Genomic DNA, 19,768 nt, shown 5'->3' with positions numbered 1-19,768 from the left:
CTTGGAAAGTGGTATGTCTATCACTCTTCTAACTTCTCTTTGTTTTTTTCCTCCCTTCTTCTCCCCTTCCCGCTCTCCTCCAGGAACCTTCTGCATCATTTCACTGTGCACGTGCGTGGCTGGAATCAACTTTGAGCTCTCCCGCTACCCCCGCTACCTGTACGGACTTCCCGACGACATCAGCCATGGCTATGGCTGGTCCATGTTCTGTGCGTGGGGGGGCCTGGGCCTCACTCTTATCTCTGGCTTCTTCTGCACTCTGGCCCCTTCTGTCCAACCTGTCCCCAGGACCAACTGCCCCAAATCTAGACCTGAGAATGGGACAGTGTGCTAAAACAAATAGCAAACAAATACACACACACACACACACATATATATATGTCTATGTATATGTATACCTATACATGCATATATATGTATATATAATTATATATATATAATCTCAAATTAATGCCAGTGCCAAGGTAAAGCTGAGTCCAACACGGCACTCACATGTCCACCGGACTCTGTGTTGCTTCGTTCTTTCTCACAGCGATGGGAAAGCTTTTCTCTCACATGGCTCTTCCATCCGACTCTTAACTTCAGCATCATACCTTAGAGGTCGAATGAACATATAGTTGCACCTGCCCACTGCCATTTGGGAAGGGGAACAGGGGGTCCGTGTGGGGGATCTGGAACCAGAAATCTGTACAGGACATGGAGGGTGGGTGGGAGGACAAAAGCCTGTCCATTGCAGCCAGAAGGGAAAATGCAAACAGCAAGTGAAAGAGCAAATCATTTCAGCCACCTCTACAACATACCTCCTCAAGGTCATTCCCAGAAACCCACCCACTTTCTTCTTCTTTCTTAAAACAAAATGACAGAAGCCTGCCCTGTCATTGGTTTGGGGCTTTTTTTGGGTTTTTTTTGTTTTTCTTAAAACATAGAAAACAAAATGGACAGAACGTGTGGGGAAAAGCAGAAAAGCATTTTTTCTCTTTGCCTGCCAAACTTTAGAGAGAAGCAAACAAGTGAAAATATAATAATAATAATAATAATAATAATAATAAAGAGATCTAACAAAATAAAAACAGAAAGCAACAACAAAAAAACCAACTCCATGAGGACATCTCAGCGGACTTTCCAACAATGCGGTTTTAATCTTCCAGCTGCCTTACATCCAGGCTTACAACTGAGGCTGAACTGCTAACGTAAATGCAGCAGAAGGCCTTTTGAAAATGCTGTGATACATGTGTGTATAGATTTTTCTTCCCTCTTCTTTTATTTATTTTTTTTTAAGAAAACAAAAAATTTAAAACATTGCAATGTGATTGTCCACTAAGTCATCCATGCTGTGTTTGTGGCCCAAGACTGAGGCACCGCAACTACAGAAGCGTGAGGAAAGCTGTCAGGTCTGAGACGGCATGTCTCCTCTGGTGGATTTCAGGATGGTTTTTTTGTTTTCATGGAGCATCTAAAAAGTTCGGGATGGCGGATCCAGGGGAAGACTGACCAAGGAAAAGGGAGGTGGGGGAAGCCCTGACAGTTGTTCTTCCCAGATATCTGCTGGAGTGGGATTTCATCGAGTTTCCATTTTGGATGTTTAAGACAACGGGGCAAAAGCCATTGCCGAGGAGGAAAGGGCAGCTAATTTTTATAAGGGAGAAGTAAGAGACGCCTCTCATTGTGTTCATGTATGACAAATAAGACCTTCCCACATCTTGTCTTTGGAAACTGCCCTGGTTCACTGGACATCTCCACTCTCCATCTGGGAGAACTGTGCACAGATGGAAGCGAAAGGGTCAGATGCAGAGAACAGAGATCCATTTCCCATAAGTTCAAGTGTTGTATGATATAATTGCGAATCTGCAAATGTGACTTTCTCTCTTTTTTGGTCTTTCTCTTTTTCCTGCTGCTCCTCTTCTCTTTGTCTCCTTTTCCCCCTCACTCTGCTCTTCCCATTGTTCAGGTCATAGGTCCCAGAAGAGCTAAACGAACAGCTAAGTCTGCAGAGGTGGGTGAATGCCAGTAGAGGAAGCGAAGTGTTTTGGCTGTGAGGGCAGCGGGTCTTTGCAGGGAAACAGTGGCTGAGCAGAAGGTGGGGAGGAAGGACCGAGGGTGTAACCAAAAGAAGTCTGAAGAGGCAATGGCTGAACGGCCGTATCCCGGAGCGAGGGTACCACTGGCAAATAAACATATAGGCAAAGGGAGACAGGGCAGAGAAAAAAGGCCTCCCCAGAATCAACCCAACCCAACATGCTCTTGATTCAGGGACAGTACCAGCAATCCTTTCTTACACGATAGCTGCATGCCATCGGTCCTCCTTTGTCAATAAGAAGTCATCCTCTATATCTAAAAATATCTCTCCAGGAGGCGGCAACCTGTTGAGACTGTGCCTGCTACACAGAAATGAAGGCATTAATTTCCAGGTCATGCCATTTAAACAGCTGGCAAGAAAAAGTATTTTGCTTAGTTAAAAAAATCAAACCAATGAATAATTCTTATGTAATACAATTGCACAGCCATTTTCCTTCCAGTCCTGCTTCCCCTCCCCTTACACTTCGTGTGATAGTGTTGCTTTATTAATAGTACCCAAAGAAATGAAGTTTATGGAGGGCATTTTGGAGTAGGGTAGATTTGGGTTTCTTTCATTCTCTCTCAACTACCTGGCTTTTGCTTTCTCATGTCTACAAATTCCCCAAACATGCCAATGCCAGCTGCCAAGTCAGTGTGTTGCCACTGAAGTGCCATCCTTGGCAGCTGAAGTTTCATCATTTCATTCTCCATTAGATGTGACCAGAGAAAGTATTTATTTGTTCATGTTGAAAATACAAGCCTTTTGAAGCTTCCTTTTTAAGTAGATTGGTTTATTTCTTTTTTCCGGAAAGATTTTCAAATAGAGTTGTTTTGGAAAGCTTTGAAACCGTTTGACTGTGCCTACTAGGTAAGGAGGCTGATGAACCATTGGACAGAAGAAGGAAATTAAAAATAAAAACAGCTCTTGGAAAGCTAAATGAAAATTGAAAGCAGAAAACCAGTAACTAAAAACTAAAAGAGACCTATAAAGAAATCTGTGATTTTTTTCAAAATTTGTGAAAAAACCTTCTCATTAAGATAATAATGCTTTAGGAAAATAACTGTTAGATTAAAACAGCTTTGAACGCAAACTTTGTTCTTCCTCTGCAGTGCTGAGTGTGATAGGATAGTTGTTTCATGTGAATACAGGTACCTGGAGTGACCCAGGCAAACTAAAGGGCGGAGGTATCTAGCTGGAGTCCACCATCAGGCCCTGTGCCATGGAAAGCAGTATGACAGCGTCTGTGATGATGTACCTTTGCATGGTCCGTGACTGTTTACAGCGTGTATTCTTTTACAGATACAGTTTTGAAAGAGGGCTAGCCATATGATTTAAAGAAATGGAAATAATTTTGCTGTTTTATGGCCTCTCAAAGTTTTCTTTCTGCAGCTGGCATGAAAATAGTTCTGCCTTGATGAAGTGTTCTCAGATGATGTTGGCTTACAAGCTGTATATGAGCCTGTGTGTTTGTCTGTGTGGCAACGGTGGAAGAGGGTTATGATTATTTTTATTTAGAACAGAAGAGTGTTAACCCTGGATCTTTGGGCCAGTTCTGTGATTTTCTACTTGCTATAGCATAGGCTCTGTAAGGTCTGTGTGGCTGTGAAGCATCTTAAAAACTATTGAAGTAAGTGTCTGAAGCAGCAGATGATCATATAACCTTAATCTCAAACTGGATGCCCAAATATTTCTCCAAACACCAGTTCTCTCATCTCTGCCTCAAGTAAGGGCAAAACCCCCTTGAGATATTGTGAATTTCCCTCCGTGCTACTCAGAGAACTGGAAGGAGCCCTATGTGCTTTGATACCCTTGAATGGGGCACATAGCCTCACCATGCTTTCTGTTGGCTCAGACTCTTCTTTAGAGCAGGATTGACTCAAAATACATCCAGATTCAAATTTGCAATCATTAGCGTCTCCGTCTATCCTGAGACAGAACACTCACATCTAGTCTGAGTTTCTGCATTTTGGGGAGGCTTTGAAATAATCTTTCTGAACAGAGATTCAAGCTTTTTGACTAGTGTGTCTTTTCTAGTTGGAGGAGCAGCTAATTAGAAATCTGCTAGCTGTGATCCTAACGTTAAGGGGCTTGATGCTGTCCCTCAGATCTGCTCTGGCAAAGTGCCTAAGCATGTGCTTTACTTGGAGCATGTGACTAATCCCCTTAACTTTGATAGACTTATTCACATGCTTAAAGTTAAGAATGTGTTTTCCTGGATGGTGTTCAGCTTCCTGCAGAGTCCAGCCCCCGCTCTTGTTTTCCTATCCCCCCTTGTGGATAAAGTGACACTGCTGGCCTAGCCTGATGTACCAGTGGGTGATTGGTCTCCCTTTCCATGAGGTGGTCACACAGGATCCTGTAGCTGGCAGGCTCTTTCCTGCACATGGCCTGTCATGTTGCACTGCTGGGACAACACATCTCTATGCTCCAGAACTTCACTGCAGTGAACACAGATGTCACGAAATGCCAGTCCTAGGGGCGCAGGATGAATTGGCTCAACCACTGCGATCTGCAGGCTGAGGTTTTGTGTGTAGTGACTCTCGCTTGTTGTGCAGTGAAGCTGTCCTGTGACCGCAGCAAGTTAGCTACAAGGGGTTCTGCTGTCCATCCCCGCCGGGGCACTGCATACATGAGGGGGCTACATGGCAGGAGTCCATGTGCTCTGTATCTTACGGACTGTGTAGGACACCTTCTTCAAGCTAAAACTGTTTGCCTGTTAAAATTCCTGACTCATACTGGCCGCCTGTATATATCATCTCTCCCTTCTCCCTCTCTGCAAACACAGAACTGATCTTCCCTAATCTAAACAGTACAGTCCCTGCACTAGTTGGACTTTTTTTTATATCTTTCATTCCACTCCAGGGACAGTCACAAGTGGATCACAAACCACAAGTGACCAGAGCAATTTCTTTAAAATATTGCTTCTGAAAAACGTCCATTACTTTTAAAAGTGTTATTCTAGCTGCAGTAACAAATGAAAGGAAAAAAAAAACCCACAGCTCTCAGAGTCCTCTAAACAGAGGATCCTCATCCTTCCAGGAGAGAATCATGAGAGCAGGTATTCTGCTTTCCTGTAGATGCAAGTCATTTGGGACCATTTTTAGCTATGGCATGTTAGCTGTGCAGTTCATTGGACAGTGGATAAAAACAGCGTAGGTGAAAGAAAGAATTGATATGCAGGGGGTATCTCAGATTCCCAAGCATTCTGGAAGACTGTGTCTCCGTGGTTGTCCATTTACCCACCATGCAGCACCTCCAAATCAGGCTCATCCCTGGAGCCCCACTGATAAGCAGAGCTCAGAAAAAAAAATCACTGTAATCTGTCCTTAATTCCTGAGTGCCAAGCTAACTGCCAGCAGTGAAATGGAGAGGAAATAATACGTTACCAAGTATAGTTTAAATAAAGACATACATTATTCGGGCTCTTTCTTCTGTGTGTCTCTACATAGCCCTATAAGGGCTATAGGAGTGCTCAGACACATTCACACAAACCAACACTGCATTTCCTTGCCCCCAGGTTTTTCAGTCTTTCATGGCCCGTACTGCTGTGCTCAGCCAGCCAGCGAGGGAAGACTCAAGGTGAAAAACTGAGACAGCTCTGAACGATTGCCAGGCACCACTGACAGACAAGAAGTAAAAAGTGTGCATGAAGCACAAACAGCACGTAAAGATTAGTGATGAATGAAATTCCAAGGTCAGGAACTGAGTTTCAAAAAAGCCTAAAGTTTGACTGCAAACTCCAGGCTGGATCCATAAGATCTTGCTTCTGCCAATCTAAGCTGAAAAATCATGAAACCAGAGCTTAGCTCAAAACTTACTGTTTTCAGGTACAGCCAGGAATATAATGCATCTGTTCCATAGTCTGTTGAAGTCCGTAGAATGCTTCCCCTTGGCTTCAGGAGGTTTGGATCAGGTGCCTTAGAAAACATTTTAGTGCTGTCGTGATTAACACTGAAAGTGAAATGTGTGCTTACACACTCACAATATCTAATCTTTGGCTTTAGTAAGAAACAGTCATCAGATGTTACACACACACACACAATTTAAGGTTTCCTGCCTGCCTGCCCCGCTAATACCCCAATCCTACAGCTTTTTTCAGAGCCATAGTTAGAGACTGCAAACTTTTTAAAACAAATGACCTACTGTTGGTGCCAGGGGCTCTGACAACTCCCTGTTGACATCTGTGGGAGAACTGGAGCTTGATACAATGGTGTCATTTTAATTGCAGTTTGCCTTGCACGTGTTTAGATCTAACTTGGAGAAAGAGGCTAGATGACTGCCTCAATATATAGGCCACAAGAGGGAAATGAAATGCTGGTCACCTCTAGTAAAGCACTCCAGAATCACAGATCAATTGTCCTTCCTTGCTCAGGGAAGACTTGCAATGAAAATAATGGAGGCTTAGATAGGTTATCTCCAAGGGAAGGCAGGGGACTGGAAAAAAGGAAACCAAACAACAGTTGCTATAGGTCAAAATTGACGGCATTAGTAGCATTACATGAGGACAATCCAATGTCACCTGTAGTATCAGCAGCAGAAACTGTCTGTCCCTCATAGGATTGCATTTTTATATTTTTCCTTCACTGATTAGCACGCCAGCAGAGTGGCTGAAAGCGACTTCAAAAGTTTTCTCGTGTAGGGCATATACACACAGACACCCTCACTCCCCTCCACACCCAGACAAACACACAGGTACATCCCACGTGATGTGGGTGCTAGTAACCTGTAAACATGTGTACTAGAGAGAAAATACACAGCAAAATGAAGCATAATAGTTTGTTTTCTATTAAATCAGGAGTTACAATGCAATTCAGATGCCATCTGCATCCATGTTAGGTTGTGTGTGCAGACTGCATGGAAACTATCTGATGAAGAGACATGGGGAAGCATAATACAAGTGGGACAAACTGGTATTTGCCATCAAATGTATTAGAATATTTAGGAAAGAGTTGCCAGTGTTGTTCTGATCCCACAGATGCAGGGAAAGGAAGCAGCTAAGACACAAATATGTGTTTCTTTCTGCCTATCTTGCCTTTGGGCAGGTACCTCCAGCAGAAGAGGAGGCAGTGAACAGCTCAGGGCAGAAACATCCTGAAACACTGCAGCAAGACTCTCCAGAGCTGACCATCAGTGCTCTTCAATACAGGGTTCCTATAGAACTACTTCTGATCCAGGCAGTCCCGAGCTTGCCATCCTACCTCCAAAAACACAGTTGTGTCCACAAGTCCTTACTGTCTTCTAGTGCCATAGACTGTGGTACTAACCACTTATTTGTGATATATACGGGTGTCGCTTTCTGAGTGTGTAAGGCTAAGGGAAAAAAAATCTGAAGTCCCATCAGAAGGACAGCCTTGGTATTCACAAGACTGATTCTCACAACCTGGTGTTGCAAGGTGCTTCTCAAACACAGATGGCCTCAGTCACAAGAGAAAAATCGCACCACATCACCTCCAAATCAGAAAACCTTTTGATCCCCTAGTGTAAAAATCCCACTGTGCCAAGAGGCAGCACCATGGCAGGACACTACTCGAGTCTTATTTCTGTTCTCTGCAGAGGGCTTGTGCGGGCTGTGGCAGCATGAAGATCGTTATTGCTGCTCGGCACAGTAGGGAGCTTCACAGCCCTGTGGCTCTGAGCCCTACCTGTGGCAGCAAGGCAAAGGAATACCTCTGTACAGGCAATTCCTTCCAGTGGCCTTGTTATTTTGCCAGCTGGTCAGAAATACCCAAACAGTGAGAGCGATTCAGCGGTAGAAGAGATAGAGCCAAGTCTTCAAAAAGCTGTGTGACCTGCGGGTTTTGCCCCAGTTTCAAAGTGATGTAGACACCAAGGAGGATGAATTAGATACAGTTCAATCTCCTGGGGCCAGCCACAGAAAAAAGCCTCAGCATCCAATTCCTCCTTAGACAGTGAACAGAAGTAAAACACTAAATGCCTTTGGTGCCTACATATATTTTTTTAAAAATATACGCTCCTAATTTGCTTAAGCTCTTGTGACATTTTATCTCAAGAATAGTTTTCATCTGACTGTAAAGCATAAGGCTGTATTTTTTTGTGAAGGGTTATTCATTAACAATATAGATCATAAGAAAAAGGCTTGAGTAATCAGAACAATAAAATAAAAGTGCAGCCTTAGACTATTCAGTTAGGGTGTACTGAATTATTTATAACTCCTGGGCACCAACAACAATCACAGACATCTAATTTAAACTGTTACTATTTTTACTCGGCAATTTCCATCACTTAGAGTGTTTATATTCATGTATTTGTTGTTTGATCTTTTGCAGGACAAAATTTCCCCTACTTAAACAGAAAAGCATATTTGGGGACTTTTGAAGATATTTTTCTGCAGTAACTTTATTTTTCTGCAGTAACTTAAATTATTTTAAAGCATTTTGAGGCCTAATATGACAGACATTAGAACTTTCAAAGCTGTAAAATGTACCTAAAATGGGCTTGAACTTTCAGTTCTTTCTCAAGTAAAATTCCCTTTGATTACAGGTCATTGGAGTCAATGGGAAAATTGCTTCATTAACAGCTGTAAGACTAGGTCCTATTTATTGTGTATATGTGGTGAGGGGACTTATGTGAGGGGGCTGTACTTATATGTCAGCCCACTTAAGGATCTTTTGCGTAGACACAGGAACAGTCACTACTAAGTGTCTCCAACTTTATACCAACCTCTTTTTGCAAAAAACAGCCATTATACATGTGTGTGGCTGAAATAATGCAGTGGTAAATCTAGCCCATAGGCTGACACACATATACATGTATATATGTATATATATGTGTATATATATTTGTAAATTTATGAAAAATGTCCATAGCTTCATGATTGCCTGAAATAACCTGAGGTTGATGTACAGAATTTCAGGCAAAGGACTGTTTCTTTTTCACAATCTTCATATGTATCTCAGTTTTAAATGAAAGCAAAGTTAAAAGTACTATTTCCCAGGAAAATCCTCATTCCACCATTGTGCCAGCTGGGGAAGGGTACCACACTAAAGTCAGCAGCATGCACATCCACACACATATATCCAAGCATAGGACTGGGTCTCGAGGGTTTTTTAAGGAAAAGAAATGGACTGGAAAAGCCACGGCAGAATTTCTGTTCCGCATTAGCTCTATCAACAGACTCACTCACGCTTCATTAAGAGGCCCTTTGTACAGGTGCCGTTCTTCTGCACTAGGTGTACGTTCGTGAGGAGCACCGTTGTGAACGAAGTCAAGCTACGTGAAGGCCTGGATTTTCTGACCTGCACTCATCCGCATTAACCTTAGGCACTTAACGGAGCTCTTCATGTTAATGGGCTCATCTCCTTTGGTTTCTTGTGTAGTTAATAAAGAAAGACAGTAGTTTCTAGATGGTCAACCAGTAAAAATGACATCGAAGTCAGCTTTAGAAGTTCCCTCTCACTCTGCAGAGTGACCACTCACCTATCTTGCGTGGTCCCAAGATCTTAAAAGATCTTAAACCGTGGTGAGATGAATCAGGGACCTAGTGCAGAAGAACATCCATATGGAGATCAGCCATGGCCCTGTGCTTCAGCTGCATGGCCTGGCTGACCATGCAAAACAGAGGTGTTAATTGTGGAAGACTGTTGGAACAAAAGGAGATGTTCATGGCAGCCTTCCCCTGCCAAATTGCAACATGACTCCAAATGATAGGGCTCGCATCAGCCCTTGGAAATGCACGTAAGGTGAGTTCCTCGAGGTAGTCTCCAGGCATAGACTACTGGGTGCTCCATTCAATGCTGGAGATCAGAGATCTTTGGTCTGAACTCTTCACCTTTCTCTGCCAGTCCTGGGCGTTGCTAAAGCAGTTCAAGGAGTGAATTTACATCCTAAAAGTTTGAATGGCTGAGCTGTTTGAAGGTTACTTTCTTGCTCTGTCCCCAAACTGGCCTGAAAAAAGTCATCTAGCTGGTAGAAATAATCATCAAATTCTCCTCTAAGGTACACTCTGTGTAGTTTCATATTTTTTTCCCTATGTTAATAACTGCTTTACAAACTGTTTACATGGAGATTAAAGAGATTGCAGTTTCATCCCTTATTGTTGGGATTATAGTTGTCCTCAGAAAAAAACAACCTGAGGACTCAACAGGAGAATGAACCGTGACTGCATTATTCAGAAAGCTGCTCTGACAAGGCTGAATGTACATCTCCATCTCATGGTGAGAGTCTCTCAGAGCCAAAATTTGGAATCACATATTAAAAGCAAGTCTGTCTGGAAGGACCAGTGATTTAATCCAGTATAAGAATTCAGGAGGTCTTACATATTCCTATATTTTACCTGAATAAAACAAACACAGTCAGAGGAGTGGGAGAATTAAACTGATTTCTGTAAACTCCAGAGCTAAGTGAACTTTGAATGTTGTGCCAAGGTGTGGTCACTACTATTTATTTCTACGGCTAAATGTAAGTCAGTAACTTGATAATCTTCACCCATCTCTCAGAACGACTTTATTTTTTAAAATACTGTTAAGGTTATGACAAGAGGGACTTTAGCTGGCCTGCAGGGACCTGTAAAGTACAAATTCAATACTGTGTACCAGTACTTAGGGAAAGACTTTAGCGAGAATGGGGAAGATAAAGCTGAGTTGCAGGGATCAAAAGTTATTTTTCAGCATGGCATCACCTTGACCAAGCTGTCCTGTTTCATCCTGACATTCCTCTCCTGTTCTCCCTTTCCCTTTTTTGAGGAATCAGACATGTGCCCCTCTCTCCCTCTCTTCCTTTTCCTCCCTCTGTGTGAGAATATAGAGATGCTTCCTGTAAAGACGTTTTTCTCTAAATCCCATTCCATACCAACTCTTGCATACGTGACTGTTTTGTTATTTGAGATGTCTGTGAAAAAGAAATAAAGGCTTTAAGGGTGAATTCTGGAAATAAGGAGCTTGAGAATAAATCAAATTTAAGGATGCAGCACCATTTTCTGCATGATTTTTCAGACTGTTCCTAAATTCTCGTCATTGCCCTCCTGCCCTTCCTCTCTGTGAGACAGATGAGGAGGGTTCTGGGATGTGGGACTCTCAAAGGTTGCTCGTTTCGTTGTCAACTCACTGTGCCACATAAGGGTTTTGCAGACTTTTCAGAGTTTTACTGTCAAAGGAAACCTCCTTTTCAAAGGTGATAAAGTCAATGTGCAACACTGTGTGGGAGGAGGCTCTAAAGGGTGATTCTGTCCCAGTTCATCTTTCTTTCCCGTATCTTTACAACAGCGCTGCGTGTCCAGCCATGCACACTCTCCTCGCTGCCAGGCTGACTTTGCCAAGGGTGCAGCTTGCCAAGGGAGGCCTGCCTGGCCCCTCAGCCCCATGCTGCACTTGGATCATCTTCTTGGATAATCTTCCACTTTCTCTTAAAACAGAACCGTCTCACCTGCTAATGAAAGCCATAACCTGCTCCTGCGATGCTGCAGCAGGGAGAGAAGGCACAGCCTCCCGTGGGACAGCAGCAATGCCTGGCACTGGGGTGATCCGAGGCAGTAGGGAGGAGGAGGGATGGAGCTCACATGGCCACCTCACATCAGAGAGCTAAAGCATCACCTTGCCCTGCCAGCTCCACCGTGCCGCTCACGAACCACTCAGCCAGTTCAGAGGGTGGGTCTGACTCCTCGCTGACTCAACTCCTATGGCAAAACATGGCCAGGCTGTGTGAAGGTACTAGCGTTTTGCACAAAGGTCAGTGAGAAATGAGACTCGCTGGACTCTTGTCCCCACACAGCAGGTACATCTCAGGCAGATATTTGCTCTTTAGGATTTCTTCTGCCACAAGTAATATTCACCCTAGTCATGAGCTGCCACACTGGCCAAAAGTTTTTGGAAGGTTCCCTTTCCTTGGCTCCTTCATTGGTCCTTTTTTCCTTAAGAAGCATCTTCTTGCTCAGAAGAAATTAAACAACTCCCATAACCATCCTTTGGTGATGACAAAAGTCACAGTCACCACTGTCTCCAATTGACACTTTGAGAGGCTTAGGATAATAATTCACTTAAATGCTTGTGAATTGAAGTACGTCAGCCCTTTTCTAGGACTTTCCCAAGTAAAATGAGATGACTGGTACAAGACATTTGTCAATGAGATGCATCTTGGCCAGATGTTTATGTTTCCTCTAAGTGCAGTACACACGTATCAAAGCTGGATTAAAAAAGACCTAGAATGCCACAATACTCAGGCATAATCAGAGAAATGCATTCATACGTTGCATTTATCTGGCATATTTTCTCTTCAGAAAATTTTACAGGTATAAGTCACACCAGACCTGTCTCAGGCAGGTTTGTATTATAGCCATTGTAGAGATGGGAAGCCAAAAGCCTGGCAAAAGACCTGATGCTTAGTGGTTTGATGCCCCCTTGCAGCTTCTGCTAGCTGCAGGTGGAGTCTTCTGTTTTCAGCACTTCTTAAAATCCAGACTGTAGCTGGTTTATCCAAATCTGCAATGGTTTAAATGTGAAAGCCAGGATTAGAACACTCAGGATCCTGACTTCATCAGAGCACTGCTACAGAGCTTTGATCCCACAAAGCACTTGCCCAATTTCGAGCATGAATGTCACACTAATGATGTTATTGCCATGCTTAAAGCTAGGTACATGCCTAATTGCTTTGCTAGGTTGGGAATTACATTGAAATATATTAAACTAGCATATTTAGAACATCCAAAAATGTTTCAATTTCTGGAATTTTTCAGGCATTGTCAAGGATATTTGAACTGTGTATGCAGCCGCTCAACCAACTGGACCACTTTTTAGCCAATTTGCGCAGAGTTTAATGCATATAATAAATAAAAAAAATAAGAGTTTGTGTAGTAACATCCAGTTGTCAGAAGTAATTGAGACTGGCATGTCCTGTGAGGTTCAGACTTCAGTGCTGCTGCAAGAGGCAAAGTGGCTCCTGCAGCCATCGGTGCTAACGATACATCAACAATAAGTGACTATTACGTTAGGCTGTTCTGGTAAGATGTGAGTGTGGTGGCTAATTTCACAAGTAATGTGACATCTTATCAATGTATTGTACTTTTCCATTTCTTCCTGTAAACTGTTGCAGGAGAGGTGAACAGAGGTTGTTTAAACATGAAACAAACCCAAACTTCTTGTTCCTTTAATCCAAGGTGCTAATCTGCAGACCCATGGGTGTTCATGTACATGCATTGGTGTTTGCTCGACCATGGCCCTGAAGGATCATTTTAGTGGCAGCATTGAGATCAGGGAGCTAACAGGGGGAAAGAACAAACCCCTGTAACTTCGAAAGACAAAAGTTGCAGAAAGCATCACAACTGCCGAAAAACTGGCTACATATTACAATTTTCCTTTTGTTTTGATTTTGTTTGCTTTTGGTTTTATCCAGATTGGCAAAGAATACTGTATTTCCATTGATTAAAATCTTGTCTGGTAACTAACTAAAGAACTTGTTCATGGAAAATTTAAAAATAAATAAGTAAACTGTCAGTTGTGGAATGTAAACTGATTAAACAAATAAAAAAAATCATGTTGTGTGTTTTAAGCGGCTGTGTCTGCTTGTGTCAGGAGCAAGGCTGGACACCTCTCACCATCCCCAGATGAAGGATGAAGGACAAAGAGCAGAACTGGAAGGTGGGTGGCCTCTGAGCAATGGGGTACTGGAAATGCTCTGTTAAAACTGTTAATAATAATGATTGGATGGCTTCTGATCAGAAACACTGCAGGAAACATTAGAAACACAACCAGTATCTCAGCCTGACTATTTATGAAGAGGGTTTTCTGCCAGTCATAGAAGGGATTGATTCCTCCTGGAGCCTTGGGAACTGCATGTACTCTAACACCATTAATCCTTTCTGGAGCCACCTAACATGTCGAAGTCTGTGGCTTGATTGAAATGTGTAGAGACATCGCAGTAGTTTAGCCCCCACCTTCCTCCAGTAAATAAACAAAACCAAATATGAAATACAGCCTTTCGGGTTTCCAGTGCTCGGCTGTAAAGGCTTCAGGAAACCTGGCAAGCACAACGCTGCACTGATATTAGTGCTTCCTCATTGCACTTGTATCCTCAGGACAACAACAGCGAATTAGACATACATTTTCTATGCAGCCTTGAGTGTGCAACTAAAGCCGGGCTGCAGGTATCCCAGGTTGAACATGCAAGGATCTTTCATAACAAATGTAAATGTAAAAAAACCCTACCCCAAATGTATAAAAAGAAATTAAGAGGAATGGGCAGAAGTGCTTTCAGCTGTCCCAGCAGAGGAAAAGCAGAAGAGTAGGTCAAAGAGAAAACCACAACTTTTTAATTTTTTAATCAATGAGTTTTAAATTAATTTGCCTAGAACTAAATTGTTTCAAAAAATGCAGGCAAGGTATGTTTAAAATGTGATTATTTTGTTGGGTATGGTGTTAAATATTGAACTTGTCTGTTTTTTTACCTGATTCAGCAGTTGTACCTATCAAGATCTGACAGTCAAATATAAGAAGGCACCTAAAACATCCTGCCAGGTGGCACATTTTTCTAGCTGATGGTTCTTCCCAAGCTGACTAGTTTTTAACAACAGACTTTGGGCTGTAGCAACAACAGTCTCCTGCAGTTCTCCGGGTGGACTCCTTCCTGCCCCCAAAGAGGTGCTGTCTAAAATATCAACTGCAGTAAGGAACCAAATGAAGGGTCTGAATGGAGAGGCATAAAAGGGAATTCTCTGTCAAAAACCTCATTGGTACTAGCATAAATTCCTTCGCCTCTTCCCTGTCACTAATGGCTCAGTGACATCAGAAATCTTGGGAATATACTAAACTCAGAACTTGGAGGATGTACCTATTTTTGCCACATTTTGAGTGAAATTGCTTGTATTACCAGTACTTATGACCTGCCTGCTCCTGCAAATAAAGTCTGTGGGGTGAAGCAGAGAGCAGGAGGGAGAAAGAGCCGGCTGGAGGCTGCTGAAGCTGCAACCCTCCCAAGGCAAATGAAGAGTGAAGGCTGTACAGTGGTGTGTAGGCACCATGGGGGATTAAAACTCATTTGATTAAAAGTCTCTTCTTCTTGCTTACCCTCGCCTGTGCCTCCAGGCACAGCCACCCACCCAGCCGTCCTCATCTGCTTACTGACACCTCTGGTTTAGCAGTAAATGCTGGTGGTAGGGGCAGCTCAGGTCTTTGCTCTCTGCCATCAGCAGAGGCAATGCGATTCATTGGTGCTAAAAATGGAAGCGTGCAGATCTCGCTTTGTGGCAGGGGAGAAAGCAGGTGCTCTCTTTTGTGGCAGCAATGGCAGGGAAAGCCTCGGGAATGTGGCCGCTGGGACAGAGGGCTCAGCTGCTCAGTGCTTGTGCAGGGAAGGGGAAGAAGAACGTGAACTGAAGGAGCTGGCTGCTGCTTGAAGGTAGAGCTAAAGAGGCCATCGTGGAAGCGTCTGCACTGCAGAAAGAGAGTGGCCTCACTTCAGGAAAGATTTGTACATAGAACGCCAGGTTTGCATTAGCTACACGAGGGCTGAATTTTAACCCCCCAGCGTACTGGTGCTCCCTGCAGTGCCTGGGCTGCCCAGCCCTGTTGCTGCAGGCTCCACGGTGCTTTTCCCGCTGCTGCTCACTTCTTGGGGTCCAGCCCTCTGGCACAAGGGGAGATGCCATAGCACCACACAGGAGCCTGCAGTCCGACTAGACAAAGCAGGCAGAGAGCAAGAGAAGGGAAGACTCATTAACTTCGCCAAAGAAGACATGGAGAACAGAGGGATTTGAATAACTCAACATCACACAAGCTGCCTGTGGCAGAGCAGGGGCTTGCTGTGCCCTTGTTAGCTGTCTCAGTCGGGAAGGCAAGGGCTGAGGCTGCCTTGCATGGACACTGCTTCCCTGCCATGCCGGCACCCGCACTGGGCAGCTCACCATTTGGGGAGTGTAGCAGGAGTGCCCATCTCTCATGTCCAACTCCCACTTCAAATTAGCACTATCACACCCAAAGATACCTCCGTCTACTCAAGACTCCACCTAGTCATGAAGGGAAGTAACTACTGACTGACTTAGGAAAGAAAGTAGTGAATATTTTGAGAATTAGGTTTAGGAAATCTACCTTTGGCTTCTTCTGCAACACAGTGGGGCCTTGGCAGATTGAATGGAGGGACAGGGGGCAACAACTCCAGCTCTTCAGAGCAATGAAATCCCTTGCTCTGCCCCTGAGCAGCACATCAAAGCACAGCTTTCCCTTTGCTTTGGGTATCTCCTAATGCTTTGTGCCCACACAGGAATAAGGACCCTCTCGCTGAAATACAATTGCTGTTTCAGAGGCAGGATAATCTCATGGTAACCTTTCTTGTCAGAAGCGCATGATAACTGCAGCAGACCGGGGCTGCATGGGGTGAGGATGCTGGTAATGAAATGCTTTCATAGCTCGACACTCATTATTCCATTACCTTATTGGGCTCTTCCCCAGGGGCCCTCTAAAGAGTCACGGCTGAGCTCTTTTCCTGCAGAGACCAAAACCAGGCCACCTAACAAGCTACATTTACTAAAATTTTCACTCTCCCTGCTCAGGGGGAGTGTGGTCTTGTTCATTTGCATCAGACAGAAGTGGAAGAACTATGCCAGCTCAGCTATGATTTTATCAGCCTGCTAACCCATGCCAAACAAAGCAATCGGCCTGTCACCAGCCAGGAGTGACAGAGGCTGCTGCCACCACAAAGCTCAGCACGAAGGGGCCATACTTGCCCCAGGGTCCCCAGCAGGCTTCAACCGCCATCTCTCTGCTACCCTGCATCTGCTGTCAACTTGCAAAGGTTGAACACTGACCATTTCTTTGCAGGAAGCCGCACTTTCCCTTTGACTGCTTAATTCCCTGCAATTTCTTCCCATCCTCAGATAAACCCTTGGCCTTCTCAATTCTGAAATTCAAAGTGGTCATCACTGGGAGCGAGGACCTCACCTGGAGCTGGCTGCTCAGAGTGAAGCCTGCCTTAGCCGCGATAGCAAAGCCCTCTGACAGAGCTCAGCTCTTTACCAGGAAATGAGCCGGTGGCCCAAGGGCATGCCCAGCAGCGTGAGAGCTGTACTGCCCACAGACACAGTCGGAGAGAGGTCACAGACACTAGGCCATCATCTTCCCCTGCTCAATACCCCGGAGACAGCCCTTTCAGTCAGAGGTGGTGGTAGGTATTTCAGGAGGTATTAAACAGGAGAACTGGAAGCACTAGGCATCTTGCTTTGGCTTTTGCTCACTGTTCACAGTGTTATATGGCAGAATGCATGCCAGAACACAAAGGGAGAAATAAGCCGTGCCATTAGAAGAATGTGATTTGGAAAAGCAGAGGCAACCAAAGGGTGAGAGAAGGGAATAAAATGCACAGGTGAAGTCTTTATAGCGACAGTCAGCACTGGGAGTTGGCCATATGTATTTGAAACCGCTATGCACAGAAAGCTGGTTAGTACTTCAATGCCTTCTGATGGCTAAATAAACTTCAAGTGAGCACACACATGCATGTACACATGCAGACACACGTGCAGCCTCAACTGGCAGGTAAAACACAAAACAAAACTGAATATCAATCTTCACAGCAAGGCAGATTTCCTTCTCTTCTGTTACGTTTTCTTACAAGCTTCCTGCAAACCTGTCACAGAAAAGGAGACTGAGAGTGAAACAAATTGCTCTGTGCATTAAACAAAGCCTTGACTTTTCAGTTTCACATTTGGGGTGTCTCCAACAGGCTGCAGTTTCTGCTTCATTTAACCTAGCTTGTTCCCTTTTGGAGTTCTCAACCCACCATGTTTGTGGCAAGAAGTACCACGTGCTGAGGTTTATAAGGAGCTTTCATTCAGAACAGGTGACTGCTGAGTCCTCCCTTCTGTCAGACAGAAGTTCACGCATTACCTTGCATTTCTCATCTCTTCCCAGCTGCCAATTTTCAAAATTAGAAATCTAAATATTACTGAGACTTCTAATGTTCCATCAAACTTGTTTGCAAGTAGCCAGTGGATTCAAAAGTTGATGTGGACAGATGGGAAGACATGAAGTGACAGAATCTTCATTTCCTTAGGAAACAGGTCTAAAAACATTATGTTCAAAGTTCAGCTTTTTCTGTGAAGAAGCAGTTTCCTGGGAGGCCCAGCCAAGCCAGTGGACACAGGTGGCAACAGCAGCTCTGTGTCCTGGGTGACACTTTTGCCCATCACAGCTGTCATTGCTGTTCCTGCCTAAGGTTCATCTCGTTGGCTCTTCCTTTCAGCTGGGAGGCTCTGTGGTTTTGAGATCTTTGCTCTGGGTCTGAGCCCTGAAAAAGGAGCCCACCAGGGGGGATGATACAGAAACACTCGTGGTTGGAGCAGAGATCCACGTTGTCTGAGGCAGGACCTGAATGCTCCCAAGATAAACCTGGCAAGTTGAAGCATATCTGAAGAGACGGGAAGATGCCCTGAGCGAAGCTGTGTCTCAGGATGGGCAGCCAGCCAGGCTTTCCTCCCCCCCCTAGCTGTAACAGCGCCATCCTGAATGGCCTTGCAGGAAACCTTGCAAGCCACCTGTCTGCCTTGTTTGCCCACCAGTAAGCAGGGATGGAGGCTAACATCTGTAAGAGCTTATTGTGAAGGCTACTAAGGTAGTGCTGCTAGAAAAGTTGCCAGGTGGCATAGTCCCATTCTGTACAAAACAGTCCCAGAGCTGCCTTTTCACCATTTTGCCAGTAACAACAAATTAATTTTCACCAACCTTGCGACTTCTCTGGAGAGCTAGATGCGAGTCACACATTTATTAGTAACATGCTCACCTATTATTGAACACAGAGTGTGCTGATGCAGCCCAGCGGCTCGCAGGACTCAGTAACAGGGGTGCAGGAGGTCACGCACCAGCTTCACCACCCCGTGTGCGTGGGGGGAGGGGAGCAGTGCTCTACCCCCAGGCAGTGCCGAGGTGGCTGCCAGTGCTTGGCCTCCAGGCAGCGTTCCCAGCCAGCACTGTGGATGGCTCTCGATTGTCCTGTCAGGCCTTTGCTGATAAGTACTTAAATTGAGCGAGTTCATCCCATAAAATTTAAGGAAGAAGCAGGAGGACAGAAGAATGAAAAGCAATGTATTTTTCTTTTAGCACTTCTCTTTTTCTTATTTTCTTCTGAAGTGTCAGCACCTTAAACAAAAAGCCTTTTACTGCCTCACTGCTGCCTGCATCCAGTCACAAATAGCGCACGTTGCTGGAAAGAGGCCAAGGTCTCAGCTGGCCAGCACCACCCTCAAGGGTGTCACCTCTGTGCAGAGCCCTTCGTTCTCCTTTCTCTCTGTTTCTCCTTTGCTGTCACATTCGCTCCTGCCTGCTCAGAAAACACTCGCCTTTTGCTTGCAGAGATCGGAGGAGGTTGAGGGCAAACTCCCGAGGTCTGCTGTTTAGCTTCCATCTGATCAAAAGAATGGCCAGGAGGAACGACGTTACTGATTTCCAGTTTCTCACAGTTAATTTCCAAACTTATGAACCACACTGAGAGCTGACAAAGTACAGCTCTGTCCCTGCTTCCTCCTGCAGCCCCGAGGAGGGCTGGCTAGAAAGGGATCTCCTACAGATTCTGCTTCCTGGGGAGTCCCCATTAAGCAGTGTGAGAGCGCTGGAGATCAGAAACTCCTCTCTCAAAAAAAGAAACATGTCTTCTCCTCAGCAGCTCCAGGCAGAGTAAGGGTACCCTGTCACCGGGCCGAGGGAGGATGGAAGGGGGTCTGGAGTGGGACCTGCAGCCAGGCACAGATCACTCTCAACCACGTAGCAAATGCTAAACCAG

General features: G+C 44.6%; 1 protein-coding gene across 1 annotated transcript in view; it reads left to right on the top strand.

Annotated features, from left to right (window-relative positions):
• The window catches only part of TMEM178B (transmembrane protein 178B), a 237,235-nt gene extending 223,728 nt beyond the window's left edge, over positions 1-13,507 (top strand). Inside the window, exon 4 of the mRNA XM_055712386.1 lies at positions 84-13,507. Coding sequence (XP_055568361.1) covers positions 84-334 — 251 coding nt within the window. The 3' untranslated portion in view covers positions 335-13,507. The remainder of the gene's footprint in view (positions 1-83) is intronic.
• Positions 13,508-19,768: the final 6,261 nt, after the last annotated feature.

Source organism: Falco cherrug, chromosome 5, assembly GCF_023634085.1.
Source record: "Falco cherrug isolate bFalChe1 chromosome 5, bFalChe1.pri, whole genome shotgun sequence".
Classification (NCBI taxonomy): Eukaryota; Metazoa; Chordata; class Aves; order Falconiformes; family Falconidae; genus Falco; species Falco cherrug.
The sequence above is the reverse complement of the archived record's forward strand: the minus strand, read 5'-3'. Positions and strand labels throughout refer to the sequence as shown.